This window comes from Oryctolagus cuniculus, chromosome Y (assembly GCF_051225735.1).
Source record: "Oryctolagus cuniculus isolate XC-2025 breed Fujian yellow rabbit chromosome Y, ASM5122573v1, whole genome shotgun sequence".
Lineage (NCBI taxonomy): Eukaryota > Metazoa > Chordata > Mammalia > Lagomorpha > Leporidae > Oryctolagus > Oryctolagus cuniculus.
Window position 1 is genome coordinate 626357 of NC_142889.1, and position 25734 is coordinate 652090.

Consider the following 25734-nt stretch of genomic DNA (forward strand, 5'->3'; position numbering starts at 1 on the left):
TGAGACCTCCCATGATCACTCCAGGAAGTCCCTCCCACGATCACTCCAGGAAGTCCCTCCCATGATCACTCCAGGAAGTCCCTCCCACAATCACTCCCAGGAAGTCCCTCCCATGATCACTCCCAGGAAGTCCCTCCCACCGACAGGAAGCGCACACGGTGGTCCCGCGAGCCCTCCCCGACGGCGGCCGGAGCGGGACGGCGTGCGGGTGGGGGTGGGGCCGCGGTCGGGGCAGCCGTCGGCCGCACGAGGGCCCCCCCGACCGGCAAACTCCCAACGTCGTCTTCTGACCGTGAAGCACTGAAGGTGCTTAGAGATGGTCTCCGTGTCCCACGGCCGGCGCCGGCTGCCCTGGCTAATCCTCCACCCGCGGCGCCGGCACGCCCGGTTCTAGTCCCGGCGGCCCCTCTTCCAGGCCGGCTCTCTGCTGTGGCCCGGGAGGGCAGTGGAGGATGGACCCTGCACCCCATGGGGGACCGGGAGAAGCACCTGGCCCCCGCCATCGGATTGGCACAGTTCCCGCCGCGGCGGCCATCTTGGAAGGCAAACCAACGGCAAAAAGGAAGACCTTCCTCTCCGTCAAAAAAAAAAGGGTGGAGGTGGGGGTGGGGATGGGGCCCCTCCCTCCCTCCCTCCCTCCCTCCCTCCGTCGCTCTTTCAAGTAGACGAAAATGAACGAATGCAACAAAAAAAAAAGCGGGGACACTGGAAACAGCGGAACTCACAGGCAGCGGACGACTCCGACTCCCCGCGATTCCTAGAGACGCTCTCGTCCGCATTCGGAAACCCCGTTTGTCTGTGATCGACGCTGCAGACCAGGAGAATAAATTTTTTTTTTTAATTTATTTTATTTTTTTATTTTATTTTTTATTTTTTTGATTTATTTTAATTTTTATTTTATTTTTTATTTTTTTATTTTTTATTTTTTTATTTTTTTGATTTATTTTATTTTATTATTTTTATTTTATCTTTTATTTTTTTATTTTTTATTTTTTTGATTTATTTTATTATTTTCATTTTATTTTTTATTTTTTATTTTTTATTTTTTTGATTTATTTTATTATTTTCATTTTATTTTTTATTTTTTAATTTTTTATTTTTTTGATTTATTTTATTTTATTATTTTTATTTTATTTTTTTATTTTTGATTTTCTTATTTTTTTATTTTTATTTTTTTGACAGGCAGAGTGGACAGTGAGAGAGAGAGACAGAGAGAAAGTCACGTGTTCCCCCAGAGAAGTCACATGACTCAGACTGCACGTCATTCTACAGTCTGAATGCGGATTCTGCCTGGTCACGTGACCTCTCACACCACCTAGAAACCAGCCCGAAAAGTCCACGCAAGCACAGCTCAGACCGCAGGTCACATGACTCCGCTGGAGCTGGTCGGAACCGGTACTTGCCTGATGTCCTCCTCTGCGGGGCCGGCACACGCGCGGACGGAGAGGCTGGACGCGGCGGGTGACGGCTGGCGCGTTCCCTGCGGGCGGGGGCTGGGGGGGGCCGCGTGCGGTCGGCTCGGACCTGGAGAACCAACGAGCCCACGAGAGTCACAGACCGCGTGTGCTAAAGAGCTCTTAGTCCAAAAAAAATCAATCCAAATTACTAATCAATCATTAATTAATCAATATTAATTAATTATTCGTTAATCAATCAATAAAATTACTAATTAATCCAGAAAATCAATCCAAATTATTATTAATCAATTAAATTATTAAATTATTAATCCAAAAATTAGTCCAAATTATCAATTAATTTATCTATTAAATTATTAATTAATATTAACTATTAACTAATTAAGTAAATTATTAATTAATCAAAAATAAATCCAAATTATTAATCAGTTACTAATTAAATTATCAATACTAATTAATTATTTACTGATTAATCCAGAAAATCACTAATTAATCCAAAAAATTAATCCAAATTAATCAATTATCAATCAATAAAATTATTAAGATCAACTATTAATTAATCCAAACTATCAACTATTAATTTAATTACTAATCAAATTATAAATTAATCCAAAAACTTAGTCCAAATTATTAATTATAACTAATTAAATTATTAATTAATGTTGATCATTAATTAAACTATTAATTAATCCAAAAATTAGTCCAAATTATTGATCAATCAATATTAATTAAATTATTAGTATAAAAATCAATCCAAATTAATTAATATTAACATAAAATCAATCCAAATCATTAATATTGATTTTTGATTAATTAATTGAGTTATTGATTAATCCAAAACCGAGGGTTCCGTCACCGCACTGGCACGCGCTCACCCTCGCGGTCCGCGTCCCTGTCCAGGCTGGTCTCCGCGGCAGGCGGCGGCGAGCAGGGAAGCGGCCGGGAGGAGGCGCCCCCGCGTGGCCGCGAATCCGCGCCGCCCGCCGCCGTCCCCGCGGCGTCGCTCTGGTGCCCGTCGGGCTCGTCCTGGGCGCGCGCGCGTGTCCCCCGGCGGGCGGCGGCTCCTCCGGCGGGCGGGCCGGGCGGGCTGCGGTGGCGGCTCCCGCGCGCCCTCGCGTGGTGCGTCCTGAAGGCCGCGTGCAGGCGCTCGGCCTCCCGCTCCAGCGCCTGCAGCCTCGCTTTGGTGTCGGCCACGAACTCCAGGTCCGACTCGGGGGAGCCGCCCGGCGACGCCGCGTGACACCGCGAGACGGCCAGAGCGACGGCCGCGTCATCCGGGAAGCCTCCGGCGATGGCGCCGAGCGGGGACGCGCCGACCGGGCGACCCGGGGCTGCGGGCGGCACGAGGGAAGCGGAGACGCGTGAGAACCAAGTCCAGGAAGGTCACGTGACCAGAGGAGACCCCCCCCCCCACGGCACGCGGTGACCAAACGCTCCACGGTGACCCGTCAGACACCCCACAGGCCAGCAGGGAACCGCGAGGCTCGGCCCAGGCGCGAAGAGGAAACCGTCACCCCGGATTTTATACCCTGCTAAGCTGTCACGTGGGAAGGAAGCGGAAATACAGACTTTTCATAGCGCACGTTGAGAGACTTTCTGACCAGCCGTCCTGTCCTGCGAAAGATACTTAAGGGTGCGTCACACACAGAGACACTGTCATCCCGGATTTTATACCCTGCTAAGCTGTCACGTCTGAATGAAGGGGAAATCAAGATCTTTTGTAACAAACAGACATTGAAAGACGTTCTCACCAGCCGTCCTGTCCTGCAAAACATACTTAAGGGTGCGTCACAGAGACACCGTCATCCCGGATTATTATACCCTGCTAAGCTGTCACGTCTGAATGAAGGGGAAATCAAGACTTTTCATAGCGAACACTGAAAGACGTTGTCACCAGCCGTCCTGTCCTGCGAAAGATACTTAAGGGTGCGTCACAGAGACACTGTCATCCCGGAATATTATACCCTGCTAAGCTGTCATGTCTGAATGAAGCGGAAACAAAGACTTTTCATAGCAAAAACTGAACGACGTTCTGACCACCCGTCCTGTCCTGCAAAAGATACTTAAGGGTGCGTCACAGAGACACTGTCATCCCGGAATTTTATACCCTGCTAAGCTGTCACGTGTGAAGGAAGGGGAAATACAGACTTCTCACAGCAATCATTGACTTTGTGACCACCCGTCCTGTCCTGCAAAACATACTTAAGGGTGCGTCACACACAGAAACACGGAGACACGGAGACACGGAGACACGGAGACTCGGAGACGCGGCCGTCAACACGAAAGAAGGCAAAGCAGGGAAACCAGCAATGAGATCGCGGGAAGTTCACAGTATGAACTGGACACGCCGGGGACACGGCAGGGCAACGTCACTACGTGCCGACAGTCACGCTGACCGAAAACGGCCTCGACTCTCGGGCTAAAGGACAGACCGTCTGAATGGACGGAAAACAAAACCCAATGACCTGCCGCTTCCAAGACACGCCACACGCCACATGCCACACACACACACACGCGCACGCGGTGCCCGGGCCGGCGGCCTCCCCGACCTGTCTGTGTCCCCTTCAGCTCTGACTCCAGCTCGGCGACCTGAACCGTCAGCCTCCTCACGGCAACGTCGCGGTCCAGCATCTGGGCCTCCAGCCGCGCCGAACGCGCCACCTGCAAGACCCGACGTGGGCGGCGGGCTCAGACCCGGGGTCAGGGGTCAGGGTCGGGGTCAGGGGTCACGGGTACTGGCCTCGTCCTGCAGCTGTTTCCGGAGAGCCTGTTTGTGCGCCTCAAACCGCTCGTGCTCCGCCGCGACGGCGCGTCCCGCCTCCCTCAGCTCGTCCTGGAGAACCGCGAGCTCAGCAGCCGGCTGCGCCAAGCCTGAGATTCGGGGTCAAAAAACACAGAAACGGAAAAAAAAAGACAAGCCTGGTCACTGTCACACTTGAGTTTGCTTCGTCCATTTAAAAGCCGCCAACAGGCCGGCGCCGCCGCGGCTCACTAGGCTAATCCTCCGCCTTGCGGCGCCGGCACACCGGGTTCTAGTCCCGGTCGGGGCGCCAGATTCTGTCCCGGTTGCCCCTCTTCCAGGCCAGCTCTCTGCTGTGGCGCCACGGCGGCCATCTTGGAAGGTAAACCAACGGCAAAGGAAGCCCTTCCCCTCTCTCTCTCTCTCTCTCTCTCTCAAATCTTCCTTCTGACAGTGAATCGTGCAGAACCAGCAGGAAGGAATTCTGGGTACAGAACGTTCTAGAACCTTCCTGACTCAAGACAGTGAACACTCGCCCACCGCACGCGACGTACGGCTCAGCAGACGCACGTTCTCGCTCCGGCTGTCCGCCAGCTGCCGTCTCAGGAGCTCGTTCTGTGCCTGCAGCGCCAGCCGCTCCGCCTTCAGTGCCGATTCATCGCTCGTGTCTTTGATCCTTGCTGAGTCACCGCTCGTGTCTTTGATTTTTGCTGAGTCATCCCTCGTGTCCTTCATCCTTGCTGAGTCATTACTCGTGTCGTTCATCTTTGCTGAGTCATCGCTCGTGTCTTTGATCCTTGCTGAGTCATCACTCGTGTCTTTGATTTTTGCTGAGTCATCGCTCGTGTCTTTGATTTTTGCTGAGTCATCGCTCGTGTCTTTGATTTTTGCTGAGTCATTACTCGTGTCCTTCATCCTTGCTGAGTCATCGCTCGTGTCTTTGATTTTTGCTGAGTCATCACTCGTGTCTTTGATCCTTGCTGAATCATCGCTCGTGTCCTTGATCCTTGCTGAGTCACCGCTCGTGTCTTTGATTTTTGCTGAGTCATCGCTCGTGTCTTTGATTTTTGCTGAGTCATCGCTCGTGTCTTTGATTTTTGCTGAGTCACCAGTCGTGTCTTTGATTTTTGCTGAGTCATCGCGCGTGTCCTTGACCCTCTCGCTCAGCACTCGGTTCTGCTCCGTCACCGCCAGCAGCTGGGCCCTCAGAGACTCCAACTCGACCTGCAACTGACACTGAGTACTGAGTTAACCTGACCAGCACCCCCGTGTGACACTGAGTACTGAGTTAAGCTGACCCAGCACCTTCTTAGTCACATGACAAACAGCCTGAACACGTCATGTGGAGAAAAAAAAATGTGAGTAAAATTGGAATTTGCATATTACAGACTATTTAAATAAAATGTTAATCAGAAACTTGCATATTCAAGACTATTTAAATAAAATGTTAATCAGAAATTTGCATATTAGTCGAAATTTGCATATTAAAGACTACTTAAATAAAGCCTTAATCAAAATTTGCATACTGCAGACTACTTCAATAAAAAGCCGCGATCACCTCGCGCTCCCTCACGCGGGGCGGGGGCGGGCCGAGCTCCGTCTGTCTCGCGCTGACGGCCACGAGCGCCTCCTGCAGACGGACGGCTCGTCCTGGAAGGAAACCGCACGTCACACGGCGCGTCCCCGCGAGCACAGGCGCCGCCACGGCTCACGGCCGCCACGTCACGCCTGCTGACCGACTCACGGACGCCACGTCGGGCTTGTTGACCGACTCACGGACGCCACGTCACGCCTGCTGACTGACTCACGGACGCCACGTCACGCCTGCTGACTGACTCACGGACGGCACGTCACGCCTGCTGACTGACTCACGGATGCCACGTCGGGCTTGTTGACCGACTCACGGACGCCACGTCGGGCCTGCTGACTGACTCACGGACGGCACGTCACGCCTGCTGACTGACTCACGGACGCCACGTCACGCCTGCTGACTGACTCACGGACGGCACGTCAGGCTTGTTGACCGACTCACGGACAGCACGTCCTGCCTGCTGACCGCTACCCCACACGTGACAGGGCGGGGTCAAGGGTCAGCGGGCGAGACAGAAAGAGAGAGAGAGAGAGAAAGAGAGAGAAAGAGAGAGAGAAAGAGCTCCCTGCTGTGTCCCGGATGAGAGAAGTGGAGAGACTCGCACTCAGAACCACCTTGACTCTCCGTCTCGTGCTGCAGCTCGTCGTCGGCTCCCGCATCCTGCAGCTCAAGCTGGCGCCTGCGACGGGGGAGGACTCAGCGCGGAAGGTGCTGGGAACTCAGTCCCCAGCACCCTCCACTCGGTCCCCAACACTCGTGAAGTCAGTCCACAAACGCTCGTGAAGTCAGTCCACAAACGCTCGTGAAGTCAGTCCACAAACGCCCGACTCTCTCTCTCTCTCTCTCTCTCTCTCTCTCTCTCTCACACTCGCTCCTGCAGCTGCTGCTCCCGCCTCCTCAGCGCGTCCGTCATCCTCCTCGTTTCCTCCTCGTGCTGCTTCCGGCTCCTGAAAGCACAAGGACACGCGCAGGCCGAACTGAGAAACTGAGGCAGACGCGTCACGTGGCTGATGGACGCCCCAACCTGGGACGGTCACGTGGTCAGCGGCCATCTTGAATTCATGGAGGAAGACTCATCGTCTCTGACCGCGTCCGTGCTGAGTCATCGTCTGACCTGGTTTGTGCTGAGTCATCGTCTGACCTCATTTGTGCTGAGTCATCGTCTCTGACCTCATTTGTGCTGAGTCATCGTCTGACCGCGTTTGTGCTGAGTCACCGTCTGACCTGGTTCGTGCTGAGTCATCGTCTGACCGCGTTCGTGCTGAGTCATTGTCTGACCTGGTTCGTGCTGAGTCATCGTCTGACCGCGTTCGTGCTGAGTCACCGTCTGACCTGGTTCGTGCTGAGTCACCGTCTGACCACGTTTGTGCTGAGTCACCGTCTGACCTGGTTTGTGCTGAGTCACCGTCTGGCCGCGTCCGCCCGTCACTCACAGCTCGAAGGCGTCGGCCCTCCGCGTCAGCTCCGCCTCTCGCGCTCGCAGCGCGTCCATGTCCCTGAGCAGACGCTGCCGCTCGGTGTAGACGTCTCGCGCCTCGATCTGCGGTGGAGACGCCCGTCAGGATCAGGATCTCCGCCTCCCGCTCGCGCCCTCACAGCCGGAACGAGCCGGAATGAGCCAGTCTGGTCTACACCCCACATTGCAACAACCCAGTCCGGTCTACACCCCACATCCAGTCCGGTCTACACCCCACATGGCCGCCAACAGGACAAGGGCCTCCCTGCTCGGGCCACCCGCGAGCGCCACCTCCTGGAGCCTCCTGACTCTCTCGACGGCCTCCTTCTCTCGGGCCGCCAGGGACTCGGCCTTCGCCCGCCAGGCCCTCGCGCACGCGCCCCGCAGCTCCGCCAGCGCCTCCTCGCGCCGCCGCCTCTCCTCCATCTTGACTCTCGCGATCTCGGTCTCTCTCAGATACTCCAGCTGCAAAACACCGACTTCCGTCAGTCGCTAGAAAAACGGTTGTTGATCGACAAAACGGTTGTTGATCGACACACAGAGACGAAACGGTTGTTGATCGACAAAACGGTTGTTGATCGACACACAGAGACGAAACGGTTGTTGATCGACAAAACGGTTGTTGATCGACACACAGACACGAAACGGTTGTTGATCGACACCGCCGGGACGACGCTCACCCTCTGGCGCATTTCCGCCCGCAGCTGCTCCTCCATGTCCCTCTTGTAGTCGCTCAACTTTGCGTCCAGAGACGCCGTCTTCGGGTGCCGGGACTTCGCGTCGGCGAACGCGTCGTCGATGAGCCGGAGCTTTTCGGCTGTTAAAAAAAAAAAACAAAACCGCACGTTGAATCGGGACACACGGACGCGGGCGGGCGCACACAACCGTGACGTGTCAACGGACGGAGAGCCACACACGCCACGTTGTCCACCTCGCCGTGTTACGAAAAAGGAACTGAAGTGTGTTGAGCGACTATCTGATGGTACGGCCGGTGTTGAAGTGACGTGTGGACGTCCAAAGTGGGGAGACGGGCAGCCGCCATTACCGAGAGAGTCGCTGCCGGGGGCCGCCGCGTCCGTCTGAGCCTCCGCGTCGCGGCTCTGCTTGGCCTCATGACGGTCCGCCAGTTCTCTCAGGAGCCGCACGAGGAAGCCTGGAAGACACCGCAGGCCGCGTTCCGGAACCTCCTCCCGCTCTAGAACCTCCCCGTTCTAGTCTAGAACCTTCCCTCGATATGGAACCTCCTCCCGTTCCGGTTTCGATTCTGGTACATTCCGGTCTCCCCACCGGGCGGGGCCTCACACTCACACGGGACACGTCACACGTCACATGCATAAACACGCTATCTCACGCGACAGCACACGCCTACCGGCTCCGTCGTCTCTGTCGGCTGCAGACACCTGCAAGGAGAGAGTGTTTTGTGCGGATTCCGGCTGACGACCGGAACGAACAGGCCGGAGCAGCCGCGGGCGGGACGCCTACCAGGGACGCGTGCAGGCCGGACGGCGGGCGGATTCCGACGAGCTGGAGCACATCCCACTCACTCAGCACCTGGCGGGGACGAGAACGAGGAGGGCGTTTCACATGATGAATGACAGAGAAAAAGAATGAGGCGGCCATTTTACATGACGAATGACAGAAAAAAGAACGAGGCGGCCATTTTACATGAATGACAGAAAAAAGAACGAGGCGGACATTTTACATGTTGAATGATTGAAAAAAGAACGAGGTGGACATTTTACATGATGAATAAAGAAAAAGAACGAGGCGGCCATTTTACATGATGAATAAAGAAAAAGAACGAGGCGGACATTTTACATGTTAAATAATAAAGAAAAAGAACGAGGTGGACGTTTTAAATGTTAAATGACAGAAAAGAACGAGGTGAACATTTTACATGTTGAATGATAGAAAAAAGAATGAGGCAGACATTTTACATGATGAATGACAGAAAAAAGAACGAGGCGGACATTTTACATGTTAAATGATAGAAAAGAACGAGGCAGCCATTTTACATGTTAAATGATAGAAAAAGAACGAGGTGGACATTTTACATGATGAATAATAAAGAAAAAGAACGAGGCAGCCATTTTACATGTTGAATGATAGAAAAAGAACGAGGTGGACATTTTGCATGTTAAATGATAGAAAAAGAACGAGGCGGACATTTTAAACGTTGAATGACAGAAAAGAACGGGGTGGACATTTTACATGTTACATGATAAAAAAAAGAACGAGGCGGCCATTTTACATGTTAAATAATAAAGAAAAAGAACGAGGCGGCCATTTTACATGTTAAATGATAAAAAAAGAACGAGGCGGCCATTTCACATGCTGAATGATGAATGAAGACGTTTGCGGGACACTGAGCCTCCCGCTTCAGGTAATTCTGCTGACAAAGCAAATCTCAGCTCGTTCTAAAGGAAACAGCGAACGCTGCAGTGTGGACCTACTCAGTGTGACGTCACACCTGCAGGGGGCCTACTCAGTGCACACACATTCCAAGATGGCCGACAAGTGAACCTGGTGAGTCCAGAAACACTTTCCCATGATGCAACACTGTCTTCTTCAGATCACTGTGAACAGATTTTCCCATGATGCAACACTGTCTTCTTCAGGTAACAGTGGACACATTTTCCCATGATGCAACAGTGTCTTCTTCTGGTAACTGTGAACAGATTTTCCCATGATGCAACACTGTCTTCTTCAGGTAACAGTGGACACATTTTCCCATGATGCCACAGTGTCTTCAGGTAACTGTGAACACATTTTCCCATGATGCAACAGTGTCTTCTTCTGGTAACTGTGGACAGATTTTCCCATGATGCAACATTGTCTTCTTCTGGTAACTATAAACAGATTTTCCCATGATGCAACAGCGTCTTCTGGTAACTGTGAACACAGATTTCCCATGATGCAACAGTGTCTTCTTCAGATCACTGTGAACACATTTTCCCATGATGCAACACTGTGTCTTCTTCTGGTAACTATGAACAGATTTTCCCATGATGCCACAGTGTCTTCGGGTAACTGTGAACAGATTTCCCATGATGCAACACTGTCTTCTTCAGGTAACAGTGGACACATTTTCCCATGATGCCACAGTGTCTTCAGGTAACTGTGAACACATTTTCCCATGATGCAACAGTGTCTTCTTCTGGTAACTGTGGACAGATTTTCCCATGATGCAACATTGTCTTCTTCTGGTAACTATAAACAGATTTTCCCATGATGCAACAGCGTCTTCTGGTAACTGTGAACACAGATTTCCCATGATGCAACAGTGTCTTCTTCAGATCACTGTGAACACATTTTCCCATGATGCAACACTGTGTCTTCTTCTGGTAACTATGAACAGATTTTCCCATGATGCCACAGTGTCTTCGGGTAACTGTGAACAGATTTCCCATGATGCAACAGTGTCTTCCTCAGGTAACAGTGGACACATTTTCCCATGATGCCACAGTGTCTTCAGGTAACTGTGAACACATTTTCCCATGATGCAACAGTGTCTTCTTCTGGTAACTGTGGACAGATTTTCCCATGATGCAACATTGTCTTCTTCTGGTAACTATAAACAGATTTTCCCATGATGCAACAGCGTCTTCTGGTAACTGTGAACACAGATTTCCCATGATGCAACAGTGTCTTCTTCAGATCACTGTGAACACATTTTCCCATGATGCAACACTGTGTCTTCTTCTGGTAACTATGAACAGATTTTCCCATGATGCCACAGTGTCTTCGGGTAACTGTGAACAGATTTCCCATGATGCAACAGTGTCTTCTTCAGGTAACAGTGGACACATTTTCCCATGATGCCACAGTGTCTTCAGGTAACTGTGAACACATTTTCCCATGATGCAACAGTGTCTTCTTCTGGTAACTGTGGACAGATTTTCCCATGATGCAACATTGTCTTCTTCTGGTAACTATAAACAGATTTTCCCATGATGCAACAGCGTCTTCTGGTAACTGTGAACACAGATTTCCCATGATGCAACAGTGTCTTCTTCAGATCACTGTGAACACATTTTCCCATGATGCAACACTGTGTCTTCTTCTGGTAACTATGAACAGATTTTCCCATGATGCCACAGTGTCTTCGGGTAACTGTGAACAGATTTCCCATGATGCAACAGTGTCTTCCTCAGGTAACAGTGGACACATTTTCCCATGATGCCACAGTGTCTTCAGGTAACTGTGAACACATTTTCCCATGATGCAACAGTGTCTTCTTCTGGTAACTGTGGACAGATTTTCCCATGATGCAACATTGTCTTCTTCTGGTAACTATAAACAGATTTTCCCATGATGCAACAGCGTCTTCTGGTAACTGTGAACACAGATTTCCCATGATGCAACAGTGTCTTCTTCAGATCACTGTGAACACATTTTCCCATGATGCAACACTGTGTCTTCTTCTGGTAACTATGAACAGATTTTCCCATGATGCCACAGTGTCTTCGGGTAACTGTGAACAGATTTCCCATGATGCAACAGTGTCTTCCTCAGGTAACAGTGGACACATTTTCCCATGATGCCACAGTGTCTTCAGGTAACTGTGAACACATTTTCCCATGATGCAACAGTGTCTTCTTCTGGTAACTGTGGACAGATTTTCCCATGATGCAACAGTGTCTTCTTTGGATAACTGTTTTCCCATGATGCAACAGCGTCTTCTGGTAACTGTGAACACAGATTTCCCATGATGCAACAGTGTCTTCTGGTAACTGTGAACACATTTTCCCATGATGCAACAGTGTCTTCCTCAGGTAACAGTGGACACATTTTCCCATGATGCCACAGTGTCTTCAGGTAACTGTGAACACATTTTCCCATGATGCAACAGTGTCTTCTGGTAACTGTGAACAGATTTCCCATGATGCCACAGTGTCTTCTGGTAACTATGAACACATTTTCCCATGATGCAACAGCGTCTGTGGACAGAACACTCAGAAACGGGGAGAACGAGGGTTTTACCTATTTTTGAAGGTTTTACCTTTTTTTGGAGGTTTTACCTTTTCCGGCAGGTTTTACCTATTTTTGAAGGTTTTACCTATTTTTGAGGTTTACCTTTTCCGGCCGGTTTCACCTATTTTTGAGGTTTACCTTTTCCGGCCGGTTTCACCTTTTTTTGAAGGTTTTACCTATTTTTGAAGGTTTCACCTATTTTTGAAGGTTTTACCTATTTTTGAAGGTTTTACCTTTTCCGGCCGGTTTTACCTATTTTTGGAGGTTTTACCTTTTCCGGCCGGTTTCACCTATTTTTGAGGCTCACCTTGTCGGAGGCCAGGCCGCTCTCGGGCAGGAAGACGGACAGCGCGTACTCGCAGCCGCGGCGGCGCAGGTGCCCGGCCACGAGGGAGTCGGCGGCGTCCAGCAGCAGGCGGCCCTCCGCGGGGCCCGCGCGCGCCCGCCCTCCGCCCGGCAGGGGGCGCGTCAGCTCGCGCACCAGCAGGTTCCTCAGCTGCGTCTGCGCGGGGCGGGACAGACCGGACATCACGTCACGGGGTCACGGGGTCACGCAGGTCACGGGGTTCACGCAGGTCAATAAGTCAATTTTTTTTTTTTACCTGTCTGGATTCAATATGGTGCCACGGGGTCACGCAGGTCAATAAGTCAATCAATTTTTTTTTTTTGCCTGTCTGGATTCAATATGGCGCCACGGGGTCACGCAGGTCACTAAGTCAATCAATTTTTTTTTTTTGCCTGTCTGGATTCAATATGGCGCCACGGGGTCACGCAGGTCACTAAGTCAATCAATTTTTTTTTTTTGCCTGTCTGGATTCAATATGGTGCCACGGGGTCACGCAGGTCAATAAGTCAATCATCAATTTTTTTTTTTTGCCTGTCTGGATTCAATATGGCGCCACGGGGTCACGCAGGTCAATAAGTCAATCAATTTTTTTTTTTTTTGCCTGTCTGGATTCAATATGGCGCCACCACCGGGCACCCCCCCCACGGTACCTTGAGCGCGTCCAGCACGCCCCGCTCCTTGAACGTCCGGTACAGCCTCTTGCGTAGACCGTCCCGAGTCAGCGCGTCACACGTGGCGGGCCGGGACGCCATGACTGCCCGAGAACAGACACGCGGCTCCACGTCAGTCTCCAACGCCCAGCAGAGAGAAGCGCTCGCTGTAACGGACTCAACTGGAGACTTCATTCCCACCCGCCCGCCCGCCCCGGGGGAGCCGCCACGTCCGCCATCTTAGGTGTCTGCTACGTCCGCCATCTTGGGTAGAGTGGCAAGTGCAGCCACGTCCGCCATCTTAGGTAGAGGCGCAGGAGCAGCCACCTCCGCCATCTTAGGTGTCCGCTCCGCCCACCCTGCCAAGGTCCGAGTCTGCGGCCCCGCTCGGGCTTCGGGCCCAAAGACCAGGGGAGACCGCTGACCTCGGAGCCCCGCACCGCTGACCGGAAGCAGCCCCGCCCCGCTGACCGGAAAAAGCCCCGCCCCGCTGACCGGAAGGAGCCCCGCCCCGCTGACCGGAAGCAGCCCCGCCCCGCTGACCGGAAGCAGCCCCGCCCCGCTGACCGGAAGGAGCCCCGCCCCGCTGACCGGAAGGAGCCCTGCCCGCTGACCGGAAGGGGCCCCGCCCCGCTGACCGGAAGCAGACCCGCCCCGCTGACCGGAAGCAGACCCGCCCCGCAGACAGGAAGGAGCCCTGCCCCGCTGACCGGAAGGAGCCCTGCCCGCTGACCGGAAGCAGCCCTGCCCGCTGACCGGAAGGAGCCCTGCCCCGCTGACCGGAAGCAGCCCTGCCCCGCTCACCGGAAAGAGCCCTGCCTGCTGACCGGAAGTAGCCCTGCCCCGCTGACCGGAAGGAGCCCCGCCCCGCTGACCGGAAGGAGCCCCGCTCCGCTGACCGGAAGCAGCCCCGCCCGTGTCCCGGGGCTGGGAGCGGCCCGGAGCGGAACAGCGTGTTCTGGTGCTCCGAACTCGGACTCCGGCCAAAGCGCGCGACTGCGACCGCGCACCGCGCGGGACCCTCCAGGGCGAGCGACAGGCCGAGACCGGAAACCGGAACACAGACAGGAAGTACCGGGAGAGGGTTGTTCCTCCTCACGAGCCAGCCCGCTTCTCCCGGAAGTTCGCTGAGGCGCTACCGCGCTACGAACTCCGACCGGAAGTCCCGCCCAGACCTCGCGAGGGCGCACCTACGGAGTCTCGCGAGCACTGCGCGCGTCCACCAGCCAGCCCACTTCTCCCGGAAGTTCTTCCCTGAAGCGGTACCGCGCAAGCGCCCGCTAAGAACGCCAACCGGAAGTCCCGCCCAGACACGGAAGCGCCGGCTAAGAAATCTAACCGGAAGTCCCGCCCGCCCAGACCCGGAAGCTCGCGGAGCAGAGTGCCCGTCCCTGAGGCGCTACCGCGCAAGTTCCTGCTGAGAACGCTAACCGGAAGTCCCGCCGAGGCCTGGCGAGAGCGAACCTTCGGAGTTTCGCGAGGACTGCGCGAGTCCACGAGCCAGCCCGCTTCTCCCGGAAGCTCGCGGAGCAGAGCACCCGTCCCTGAGGCGGTACCGCGCAAGCGCCCGCTGAGAACTCCAACCGGAAGTCCCGCCCGCTCAGGCCCGGAAGCGCCCGCTAAGAACTCCCACCGGAAGCCCCGCCCGCCCGGACCTCGCGAGAGCGACCCTTCGGAGTCTCGCGAGACTGCGCGCGTCCCTGTTGGCGTCGGGGCGCGGGTCTCGCAGCGGGAAGCGGCGGGCCGTTCGCGTCGTGTCTGCGTCGCGCTGCGGGGTCTCGCGTGACGTGGCTGCTGACCCTTGACCTCCGCCCGCTTCTCGCGCCGCGATGGCCGGCAGCTTCTACTTCGTGATCGTCGGCCACCACGACAACCCGGTCTTCGAGATGGAGTTCCTGCCGGCCGGGAAGGCCGAGGCCAAGGTGCGTGCGCAGCCATCCATCCCATAATAGTGGTGACGCCGTGGGGACGACGGGAGTCTGGGGGGCCGTGCCAATCCGAGGGCGGGGGCTGTGCCAATCCGATGGCGGGGGCTGTGCCAATCCGATGGCGGGGGCCGTGCCAATCCGATGGCGGGGGCCGTGCCAATCCGATGGCGGGGGCTTTGCTAATCCGATGGCGGGGGCTGTGCCAATCCGATGGCGGGGGCTGTGCCAATCCGATGGCGGGGGCTTTGCTAATCCGATGGTGGGGGCCGTGCCAATCCGATGGCGGGGGCCGTGCCAATCCGATGGCGGGGGCTTTGCTAATCCGATGGCGGGGGCTGTGCCAATCTGATGGCGGGGGCTGTGCCAATCCGATGGCGGGGGCTTTGCTAATCCGATGGTGGGGGCCGTGCCAATCCGATGGCGGGGGCCGTGCCAATCCGATGGCGGGGGCTTTGCTAATCCAATGGCGGGGGCTGTGCCAATCTGATGGCGGGGGCCGTGCCAATCTGATGGCGGGGGCCAGGTGCTTCTCCTGGTCTCCCATAGGGTGCAGGGCCCGAGCACTCGGGCCACCCTCCAGAAAGGTGAAGTGTCCGCCATCTTGCACGTGTCGTCTGTGGGGTCCGCAGGACGACCACCGGCACCTGAGCCAGTTCATCGCGCACGCGGCGCTCGACCTGGTGGACGAGAACATGTGGCTGTCCAACAGCATGTACCTCAAGACGGTGGACAAGTTCAACGAGTGGTTCGTGTCGGCCTTCGTCACCGCCGGCCATATCCTCGCCCGCTCCCGGCGTCCCCCTGTCCATTCATGTTTATGTTTATTTATGTTAATTTATGTTAATGTGTTCATTTTAATGTTTTTATTTAATTAGTTTATTTTAATATTTTATTTACTTATATTAATATTTTTATTTATTTAATATTTAGTCGTTTATATGAATATTTATTTCAATATTTTATTCATATTCATATTTAGTTTATTTATGTTAATTTATGTTAGTATATTTTAATATTTTTATTTGTTAACTGTAATGTTTTATTATTTATGTTAATGTGTTTATTTCAATATTTTATTATTTATTCGTATTAATATTCTTATTCAATATTTTATCATTTATATTGATATTTTATTTATTTTGTTTAATATTTCATTATTTATATTGATGTGTTTATTTCAATATTTTATTATTTGTTTATTTTGATATTTTAGTATTTATATTAATATTTTATTTTAATGTTTTATTATTTAGTAACATTTTATTTTAATAATTATATTTTTATTTCTTTTAATAATTGTTATTTTTTATTTTAGTTATTTTATTTTAATATTTTATTATCTGTTTATATTGATATTTTACTTGTTTTATTTATTTTAATATTAATGTTTTTTATTTTATTTATCTTAATATTTTATTATTTATATTGATACTTTTTTATTTTAATGTTTTATTGTTTATATTAATATTTTTTGTTTTAATTTATTATTTATAATATACTTTACTTTTTTAGTATTTTACTTATGTTAATATTTTTATTCATTTTAATATTTATTGTTTAATTATTACTATATTTTACTTGTTTATTTTAATGTTTTATTATTTATATTAATGTTTTTATTCATTTTATTTTAATATTTTATTACTTATGTTAACATTTTATTTACTTTAATATTTTACTTATTTATAAGATATTACCATTGTACTATTTTCCTAATATTCTAGGAAACAATGGTTCAGGTAAGAGATAAACCCCAAAACTAAATCGCGAATACAGAACCGCGTCTCCCGCGCCGGCGGGTCGGTCGCTTTGTCTGTCGGTTTGCGAGCTGATTCCCCTTAACGGGCGCACACATGCGCTTCGTCATGCTGCACGACGTCAGGCACGAGGACGGCATCAAGAACTTCTTCTCGGACGTCTACGAGCTCTACATCAAGGTGCGTGCGGCGGGCTCGGGGCTCCCCACACCGACCGCGGCCGGTCCCGACCGCCGCAAACCGGCGGTTTTCCGTGTAAACCTTTACGACGCGCTCGGGCCCTGCGACGCGCTCACGGCCGCCTCCTCCTCCTCCTCCTCCCGCAGTTCGCGATGAACCCGTTTTACGAGCCCGACTCCCCCGTCCGCTCCAGCGCCTTCGACAGGAAAGTTCAGTTTTTGGGCAAGAAGCACCTTCTAAGCTGAAGCCGGAAAATTCCGGATTAAAGTGATATTTGTGGACGTTGCGAATAACTCGATTAAACGGCCCGAAAAAACTCCTCCTCGCAGTCTGAGTCTCTTTAAATATAGTAGATTGTATTCTATTCCGTTTATACTTAGTGTAATGTGATAGTAGATTCTATTCCGTTTATACTTAGTGTAATGTGATCAGTGTAACTCTATGTCGTATTTAAAAACTATATATAAAGCGACTAAGACAGTCCGGGCTGGCTGTCGGCCCTCGAATTGTGTTTGGATTCACTTCTGAGTGAGCTTAGTCTCATCCTGGTGTAAAGCTGTGACCGTCCGTTTTTATTTATTTGATTTCTTTAAAATAAAGATGTTTGTCCAAGATGGTGGCCGTTTTTTAAAGATTTTACATGTTATTTGAAAGAGATCTCAGAGTCTCTCCCCAAATGCCTGCAACAGCCAGGCGTAGGGGCGGGGTCCCCCCATCGCCTGCCGCCTCCCAGGGCGCACAAAGTGACATCCCGCAGGGGCGCGGGTTCGAGTCCCGCCTGCAGGTCGTCCACACGGGCTCCGATCCGGTGTGGCGTCCTCCTCAGGAAATCTGGACCCACAGACAGCGTGTGCATGTGTGTGCGTGTGGAGGCTCCCGTGTGCGGACACGGGAACGGGAAACCGGCAAGATGGCCGCCTCCACCGGTACGCGCGGAGTGACAAGGGTCGTTTATTCGTTCCTTGTGCTGATTTTGAATCACGTGACTAATTCCTGTTCAAAAAAACTAACACAAATCGCTCCTCCCCCACTGTCCATCAAGCAGTCGATCAACGTGCCTTCATATACCACGTAAACATCAATTCTAGCGAAACATGGACCGCTGACCCGGCTTTATTTTTTTTTTTTTCATTTTGTTTAAAGGATTCATTTATGTACTTGAAAGAGAGAGAGAGAGAAAGAGAGGGAGAGAGAGAGGGCGGCTTTACCAGCTCCACCCCCGCGCCAGCCGGGCGGCCTGGTGACGTCATGTTTAAAAAAGAACAAAAAAAAAAGGTCACAACACAGCCGAGTGTAAGTTCTAGAACAGCCGAGTTTTTTTTATTATAATTAACATCCGGGTCACCTCGTCTGTTAACTTCCGGGTCACCTCGTTCGTTAGCTCCAAGTTGCATATTTAAATTAGACGACCGTTACAAAAGTTCTAGAACAGTCAAGTTTTTTTTATTATAATTAACATCCGGGTCACCTCGTTCATTAACATCCGGGTCACCTCATTCATCACGCATTCGTTAACATCCGGGTCACCTCGTCCATTAACTTCCGGGTCACCTCGTCCAAGTCACGTATTCAAATCCGACGACCGCCATGTCCGTCAGCAGCAGGACGGGCGCGGCTCGGGCTCCCGGCGGTGGAGACGCACCGTGTCATGGAGACGCACCGTGTCGGCGGCGGCCAGCAGCGCGGGCCCCTCCCCCGCCTCGCGCTCCTCGGCGGCCAGCACGCGCCGGGCGGCCTCCTCGAAGGCGGCGGCCACGTTGGCGCCGTCGCGGGCGCTCGTCTCGAAGTAGGCGCAGCCGCCGTGCCGGGCGCACCAGGCGCGGGCCTCGGCCGCCGCCACCTGCCGCGCGGCCACGTCCGCCTTGTTGCCCAGCACCACGAAGGGGAAGCCGTCGGGCCGCCGCACGCCCGCGTACCGCAGGAACTCGGCGCGCCAGCCGGCCAGGCCGCGGAAGCTGCGGGCGTCGTCCAGCGCGAAGGCCAGCAGGCAGGCGTCGGCGCCGCGGTAGAAGGGCGCGCGCAGGCTGCGGAAGCGCTCCTGGCCCGCCGTGTCCCACAGCTGCAGCGTCACGCGCCGGCCGTCCACCTCCACGTCCTTGTCCAGGAACTCGACGCCCACCGTGTGCGGCAGCCGCGCGTCGAAGCGGTCGGCCGCGTACCGGTTCAGCAGCGAGCTCTTGCCGACGCCGCCGTCGCCCACCAGCACCAGCTTCAGCAGCGACGGCCGGCCCGCCATGTCGCCGCCGCCCTCCGGGACGCTCGGACCCTGCGGGGGGGGAGAGAGAGAGGCGTCAACGGCCGGTGTTCCAAGATGGCGGCCTCCTGCCAGCGTTCCAAGATGGCGGCCCTCACGCCAGCATTCCAAGATGGCAGCCTCCTGCCAGCGTTCCAAGATGGCGGCCCCCATGCCGGAAATCCACGCGCAGTGCCGGCATTCCAAGATGGCGGCCCTCATGCCGGCATTCCAAGATGGCGGCCCTCCCGCCAAGAATGCATGCGGCTCCCAGCGGGCCCTAGAGCCGGCAGGTGCACTGGGCTCCCAGCATGCATCGGTTTGGTAGAGGCTCCCAGAATGCATCAGGGTGGGATGGGGCTCCCAGCATGCATCGGGGTTGGGTGGCGGCTCCCAGCGTGCATTGGGCTGGATCCCGGGCTCCCAGCATGCTCCACTGCCAGGCAGGGGCACTGCAGACCAGAGGACTCCCAGCATGCCCTGGGGCGTGTCAAGAGTCCAGGAGGCTCCCAGCATGCCCTGGGGCGAGTCAAGGGTCCAGGAGGCTCCCAGCATGCCCTGGGGCGTGTCGAGAGTCCGGGAGGCTCCCAGCATGCTCCGGGGCCCCAGGACTCCACCTCAAGTCCAGCAGGTGACAGGGCTCCCAGCATGCCCTGGGGCTCACATTTGTTCCAGGAGGCTCCCATCATGCCCCGGGCTTGACCCAGGCTCCCATCATGCCCCGCAACCCCGCCCGACCCAGTCTCTGTCTCCGCCCCCCCGCAGGCCCCGCCCACGCGACTCCACCTCACCCTCTGCTGGCCCGAGAGGATGCTGGGAGCCGCCGCCGGCCCGCCCAGGGGCATGCTGGGAGAACCCTGACGACCGTCATGGCCGCCCACGGAGGAGGGGGCGGGGCGGGGCTGGCCCCGCCCCCGTGTCACTCACGGCTGCCAACACCGTGACATCATGGGGGCCACCGCCAGCCCCGCCCACGCCAGGAATGCATGCACGGCGCTGGCGTTCCAAGATGGCGGCCCTCATGCCTGCGTTCCAAGATGGCGGCCCTCCCGCCAGGAATGCATGTGGCTTCCGGCGTGCCCTAGTGCTGGCAGGTGCACTGGGCTCCCAGCATGCATCGGTTTTGGTAGAGGCTCCCAGAATGCATCAGGGTGGGATGGGGCTCCCAGCATGCATCGGGGTTGGGTGGCGGCTCCCAGCGTGCATTGGGCTGGATCCCGGGCTCCCAGCGTGCTCCACTGCCAGGCAGGGGCACTGCAGACCAGAGGACTCCCAGCATGCCCTGGGGCGAGTCTAGGGTCCAGGAGGCTCCCAGCATGCCTTGGGGCGAGACGAGGGTCCAGGAGGCTCCCAGCATGCTCCGGGGCCCCAGGACTCCACCCCAAGTCCAGCAGGTGACAGGGCTCCCAGCATGCCCTGGGGCACACCCATGTTCCAGGAGGCTCCCATCATGCCCTGGTCTTGACCCAGGCTCCCATCATGCCCCGCAACCCTGCCCGACCCAGTCTCTGTCTCCGCCCCCCCCCGCAGGCCCTGCCCACGCGGCTCCGCCTCACCCTCCGCTGGCCCGAGAGGATGCTGGGAGCCGCCGCCGGCCCGCCCAGGGGCATGCTGGGAGAACCCTGAGGACCGCCATGGCCGCCCACGGAGGAGGGGACGGGGCTGCGCCGGCCCCGCCCCCGTGTCACTCATTGCTGCCAACACCGTGACGTCATGGGGGCCACCGCCAGCCCCGCCCACGCCAGGAATGCATGCACGGCGCCGGCGTTCCAAGATGGCGGCCCTCGTGCGGGAAATCCACGCACGGTGCCGGCATTCAAAGATGGCGGCCCTCCTGCCGGCGTTCCAAGATGGCGGCCCTCATGCCAGGAACGTTGAAGTCTCCAGCCCTTCTCTCTCTCTCTCTCTCTCTCTCTTTCTCTCTCCAGACGCCAGACACAAGCTGGCTGATCCGGGTGCGAATTCAGACAGACTTTCATGTCTGCACGAGGGACACGGGCAACGCAATTTTTCATACAATATCATATTCCCTTTTTTTCCCTTTTTTTTTTCCACTAAAAGGCGTAAAATCCTTTCAACTGTCTTTGGTTAAACGACTAAAAACAGCCTGCTGCGTTACTGTCAAAATTCTACCTAAAAATGGTCTCTGAAGACGCACACTCCGCAGTGTGGATTGACTATCAGACTACAACGACGTTCGTTTAGTCACTCAACAAACCACGTACGCACATCGCGAATCTTACCTTAATCGTCCAGCATCACGGTCTGCAAAGAAAAAAAATTAAAAAAAGAAAATCACATTCAATTCAGACGACCTAGTTAGCACCTAATAATAATAATAATAACAACAACAACAACAAGGCCCGGTGTTAGGATTCACCCCCGGCAGGCAGGGATGGTTCAATGTGCAAAAAAAAAAAAAAAAACAACGTGACACGTTCACAAACTGCAGAACAAAAACCTTAACGACCGCGTCTAATGGCGCCGGGAAACGCAGTCGACAAAACACAACGTCTCAGCAAACTGGGAACACGAGGAACGCGCGGACTTTATGTGAACTCAAAACTACTTCCGGGTCTCGGCCAACACGCCCTGCGCATGCGCGTGGGAGGCCAAAGGCACGCCCCAAAACCACGTGACCTTTCTCTCAGTTTTTTTCAAAAAAAAAACAGACCACGTGACCTGCTTTGACTCCGCGCTCTGCCCCCCCCCCCGTGACCTGCGCGACCTTGAAAAAAAAAAAAAAAAAGCCCGCCGTCCCGTCTCCCGCCGCGCCCCGCCCCGCCCCGCGCGCCCCCGAGTCCCGAGCAGGCAGCGCGCGCGCCCCTGACCCGCCCCCCGCGCGCCCCCGCCGGAGCCCCGACCCGTCACCTCGTGTGAGCGCGCAGAGCGGGGACGCGGGCGGCGGGAGCGGACGGAGCCGTCCCGAGCGCAGGGAGCAACATGGCGGCCGGCCGGAGCGGAGACGGGCAGGGGGGCGGGGCCGGGGATGTGGGCGCGGACAGGGGCGGGGCCGGCGGGGGCGGGGCGGGGCCGGCGGAGGCGGGGCGGGGCCGGCGGAGCGCAGGGAGCAACATGGCGGCCGGCCGGAGCGCAGACGGGCTGGAGGGGCGGGGCCGGGGAGGTGGGCGGGGCCGGGGGCAGGGCCGGCGGAGCGCAGGGAACAACATGGCGGCCGGCCGCAGCCGAGCCGGGCCGGCGGGGCGGGGCCAGGGGAGGTGGGCGGGGCCGGGGAGGCGGGGCGGGGCCAGGCGAGGCGAGCCGGACCGGAAGTGGCCCGGGGCCAGAGAGCCAGGCCAATCGGAGCCGCGCTCGGCCCGGGAGAACTTCCGGTTCAGGGGCGGGACGGCGAGGACAGCTCAGCCAATCCAAACTCACCCATCAGAGCACGTACGCGGGGGACCCGGAGCTTCCGCCGGACGCCGCGGGCGCATGCGCAGAAGGATCTGGGGGGGGGGCTGCGCTCGCTCGCGCCTGAAGCGAGTCATCCTGCTGCAGGTGTCCGGCCGCGAACTGTTTGCTTTTTAGTTTTTTAAATTATTTATTTATTGATCTTTTAATTATTTATTTATTATTTTTAAATTTTATTTATTTTTAATTATTTATTTATTTATTCATTTATTATTTTTAAAATTTATTATTTTTAATTATTTATTTTTAAAATATTTATTTATTTATTTTAATTTTTATTTTAATTTATTTTTATTTATTTATTATTTTTAATTATTTATTTTTAGATTTTATTTATTTATCATTTAATTAATTAATTAATTTTATTTTATTATTTATCTTATTATTTATTTATTATTATTTTTAATTTTATTTATTTATTTTTAATTTTATTTATTAATTTTTAATTTTTAAAATTATTTATTTTAATTTTTTATTTCTTTATTTTTTAGATTTATTTATTTATTTTTAGAATTTTATTTATTCATTATTTTTTAACTTTATTTTTTTAGATTTTATTTATTATATTTTTAAATTATTTATTTATTATTTTAATTAATTAATTAATTAATTAATTTTTTTTTGAACTGTTTCTGATCAAGACGGTTAAAGCAGTGCTCATACTGGGGCGCAGGTTCGAGTCCCGGCTCCTCCACTTCCGGTCCGCTCTCTGCTGACGTGCCTGGGAAAGCAGCACAAGATGGCGCCCACGTCCTCGAGCCTGCACCCGCGTGGGAGACCCGGATGGAGCTCCCGGCTCCCGGCTTCGGATCGGCACAGCTCCGGCCGTGGTAGCCATCTGGGGAGAGAACCAGCAGACGGAAGACCCCTCTCTCTCCCTCTCTGCTCTCTGTTTGTTGATCGACTCTCCTGTTTGTTGATCGACTCTCCTGTTTGTTGATCGACTCTCTCCTCTCTCTCTGTTTGTTGATCGACTCTCCTCTCTCTCTCCTCTGTCTCTCTCTCTCTCTCTCCTCTCTGTTGATCGACTCTCCTGTTTGTTGATCGACTCTCTCTCCCCTCTCTTTCTCTCTCCTCTCTCTCTCTCTTTCTCTCTCTCTCTCTCTCTACTTCTCTCTGTAACTCTTTCAAATAAATAAAACAAATCCTAAAAAAAAAAAGATGGCCGAAGTACTTGAGGTCGTGCCAGTCACACGGGAGACCCAGATGGCGTCGTTGACCTCTGACCTCCGCAGACGTGGACACTGAGCTGGGTCACAGGGGTCAGCCTGACCTCTGACCTCATGGGCGTTTCAGCCGGATCCGAATGGCTTAAGGGCTGATTCCGAGGCCAGAGTGCAGGTCAGGGTGCTGGTCACTCTGAGTCGGCGTGTGTCCCGCGTTGGATCCTTCTCGCTCCGTTTCGATTCCATCAGTTATTATTCCCAGACGCTCGGTCTTAGTCATGTGACCCTCCGACACTGTCAACTCGTAAGTTGTTTCTGGGTTCGTGAGGGTAGACGACGGCTTAGACGCGTCACAGAAATATGATCACGGAGTCAACTCCATCCGGGTCCCCCAGGGTCACATCCGGGTTCTCCAGGGCCACACCCGGGTCTCCAGGGCCACATCCGGGTCCCTCCAGGGCCACATCCGGGTCTCCAGGGCCACATCCGGTCTCCAGGGCCACATCCGGGTCCCCCAGGGCCACATCCGGGTCCTCCAGGGTCACATCCGGGTCCTCCAGGGTCACATCCGGTCTCCAGGGTCACATCCGGTCTCCAGGGTCACACCCGGGTCTCCAGGGCCACACCCGGGTCCCCCAGGGCCACATCCGGGTCTCCAGGGCCACATCCGGGTCCCCCAGGGCCACACCTGGGTCCCTCCAGGGTCACATCAGGGTCCCCCAGAGCCTAAATCCGGGTCCCCCAGGGCCACATCCGGGTCTCCAGGGCCACATCTAGGACCCACAGGGCCACATCCGGGTCCCCCAGGGCCACATCCGGTCTGAGGGCCACATCCGGGTCTGCAGTGCCACATCCGGGGTCCAGGGCCACATCTAGGTCCCCCAGGGCCACAATCCGGGTCCCCGAGGTCCTAAATCCGGGTCCAGGACCACATCCGGGTCCCCAGGGCCTAAATCCGGGTCTCCAGGGCCACACCCGAGTCCCCCAGGGCCTAAATCCGGGTCCCCCAGGGCCACATCCGGGTCCCTCCAGGGCCACATCCGGGTCCCCCAGGGCCACATCCGGGTCCCTCCAGGGCCACATCAGGGTCCCCCAGGGCCACATCCGGGTCCCCCAGGGCCTAAATCCGGGTACCCCAGGGCCACATCCGGGTCTCCAGGGTCACATCCGGGTCCCCAGGGCCACATCTAGGACCTCCAGGGCCACATCCAGGTCTCCAGTGCCACTACCGGGTCCCCCAGGGCCACACCCGGGTCCCCCAGGGCCACATCCGGGTCCCCCAGGGCCACATCTAGGACCCCCCGGGCCACATCCGGGTCCCCAGGGCCACATCCGGGTCTCCAGGGCCACATCCGGGTCCCCCAGGCCACATCCGGGTCCCCCAGGGCCACATCCGAGTCCCTCCAGGGCCACATCCGGGTCCCCCAGGGCCACATCCGGGTCCCTCCAGGGTCACATCAGGGTCCCCCGGGGCCTAAATCCGGGTCCCCCAGGGCCGCATCTGGGTCCCTCCAGGGTCACATCCGGGTCTCCAGGGCCGCATCCAGATCCCCCAGGGCCGCATCCGGATCCCCCAGGGCCACATCCGGTTCCCCCAGGGCCACATCTAGGACCCCCAGGGCCATAGCCGGGTCCCCCAGGGCCACAGCCGGGTCTCCAGGGCCACATCCGGGTCCCTCCAGGGCCACATCCGGGTCTCCAGGGCCACATCCGGGTCCCCCAGGGCCACATCCGGGTCTCCCAGGGCCACATCCGGGTCTCCAGGGCCACATCCGGGTCCCCCAGGGCCTAAATCCGGGTTCCCCAGGGCCTAAATCCGGGTTCCCCAGGCCCTAAATCCGGGACCCCAGGGCCACATCCGGGTCTCCAGGGTCACATCCGGGTCCC

The 25734-nt window shown here is 54.4% G+C and overlaps 3 protein-coding genes and 2 long non-coding RNA genes across 36 annotated transcripts in view; 3 read left to right on the top strand and 2 right to left on the bottom strand.

Moving 5' to 3' along the window:
* LOC138847710 (centriole and centriolar satellite protein OFD1) overlaps window positions 1-14962 on the bottom strand; it is an 18200-nt gene extending 3238 nt beyond the window's left edge. Inside the window, exons 1-18 of one of the 32 annotated variants that reach the window (XM_089325207.1) lie at window positions 14828-14962; window positions 13173-13276; window positions 12484-12678; window positions 8685-8753; window positions 8572-8602; window positions 8248-8355; window positions 7883-8019; window positions 7494-7667; window positions 7180-7286; window positions 6613-6693; window positions 6361-6425; window positions 5714-5805; window positions 4710-5385; window positions 4156-4286; window positions 3965-4076; window positions 2291-2746; window positions 1404-1524; window positions 726-808 (exon numbers count right to left, since the gene is read on the bottom strand). In XM_089325207.1, the coding sequence (XP_089181333.1) occupies window positions 726-808; window positions 1404-1524; window positions 2291-2746; window positions 3965-4076; window positions 4156-4286; window positions 4710-5385; window positions 5714-5805; window positions 6361-6425; window positions 6613-6693; window positions 7180-7286; window positions 7494-7667; window positions 7883-8019; window positions 8248-8355; window positions 8572-8602; window positions 8685-8753; window positions 12484-12678; window positions 13173-13274 (2740 nt within the window). In that variant the 5' untranslated portion in view covers window positions 13275-13276; window positions 14828-14962. The other 31 variants (XM_089325201.1, XM_089325195.1, XM_089325208.1 and 28 more) reach the window with 31 other exon arrangements.
* The window catches only part of LOC149119090 (uncharacterized), a 68234-nt gene extending 46583 nt beyond the window's left edge, over window positions 1-21651 (top strand). Inside the window, exon 2 of the long non-coding RNA XR_016228690.1 lies at window positions 20801-21651. This is a non-coding gene — a long non-coding RNA (uncharacterized LOC149119090). The remainder of the gene's footprint in view (window positions 1-20800) is intronic.
* On the top strand, window positions 14857-17649 carry LOC138847713 (trafficking protein particle complex subunit 2). The gene is made up of 4 exons (XM_089325229.1): window positions 14857-15094; window positions 15730-15873; window positions 16951-17037; window positions 17184-17649. The coding sequence occupies exons 1-4, from the start codon at window positions 15002-15004 to the stop codon at window positions 17280-17282; spliced, it is 423 nt and encodes a 140-aa protein (XP_089181355.1). The 5' UTR covers window positions 14857-15001; the 3' UTR covers window positions 17283-17649.
* Window positions 18332-22278, bottom strand: LOC138847711 (ras-related protein Rab-9A). The gene is made up of 3 exons (XM_070067252.2): window positions 22142-22278; window positions 21514-21535; window positions 18332-19303 (listed from the first exon to the last, which is right to left on the bottom strand). Exon 3 carries the CDS (start codon window positions 19271-19273, stop codon window positions 18632-18634), a length of 642 nt encoding a protein of 213 aa, XP_069923353.1. The 5' UTR covers window positions 19274-19303; window positions 21514-21535; window positions 22142-22278; the 3' UTR covers window positions 18332-18631.
* Window positions 22279-22725: 447 nt separating this feature from the next.
* On the top strand, window positions 22726-23841 carry LOC138847715 (uncharacterized). Its single transcript, XR_011385657.2, has 2 exons — window positions 22726-22768; window positions 23323-23841. It is a non-coding gene; the product is annotated as an uncharacterized LOC138847715 (long non-coding RNA).
* Window positions 23842-25734: the final 1893 nt, after the last annotated feature.

Coding starts and splice junctions, on each gene's coding strand:
- LOC138847713 (XM_089325229.1), top strand. CDS start 15,002: ATGGCCGGCAGCTTCTACTTCGTGATCGTCGGCCACCACGACAACCCG. Junction 15,095..15,729: donor CCGGGAAGGCCGAGGCCAAG/GTGCGTGCGCAG, acceptor TGGGGTCCGCAG/GACGACCACCGGCACCTGAG. Junction 17,038..17,183: donor TCTACGAGCTCTACATCAAG/GTGCGTGCGGCG, acceptor CTCCTCCCGCAG/TTCGCGATGAACCCGTTTTA.
- LOC138847711 (XM_070067252.2), bottom strand. CDS start 19,273: ATGGCGGGCCGGCCGTCGCTGCTGAAGCTGGTGCTGGTGGGCGACGGC.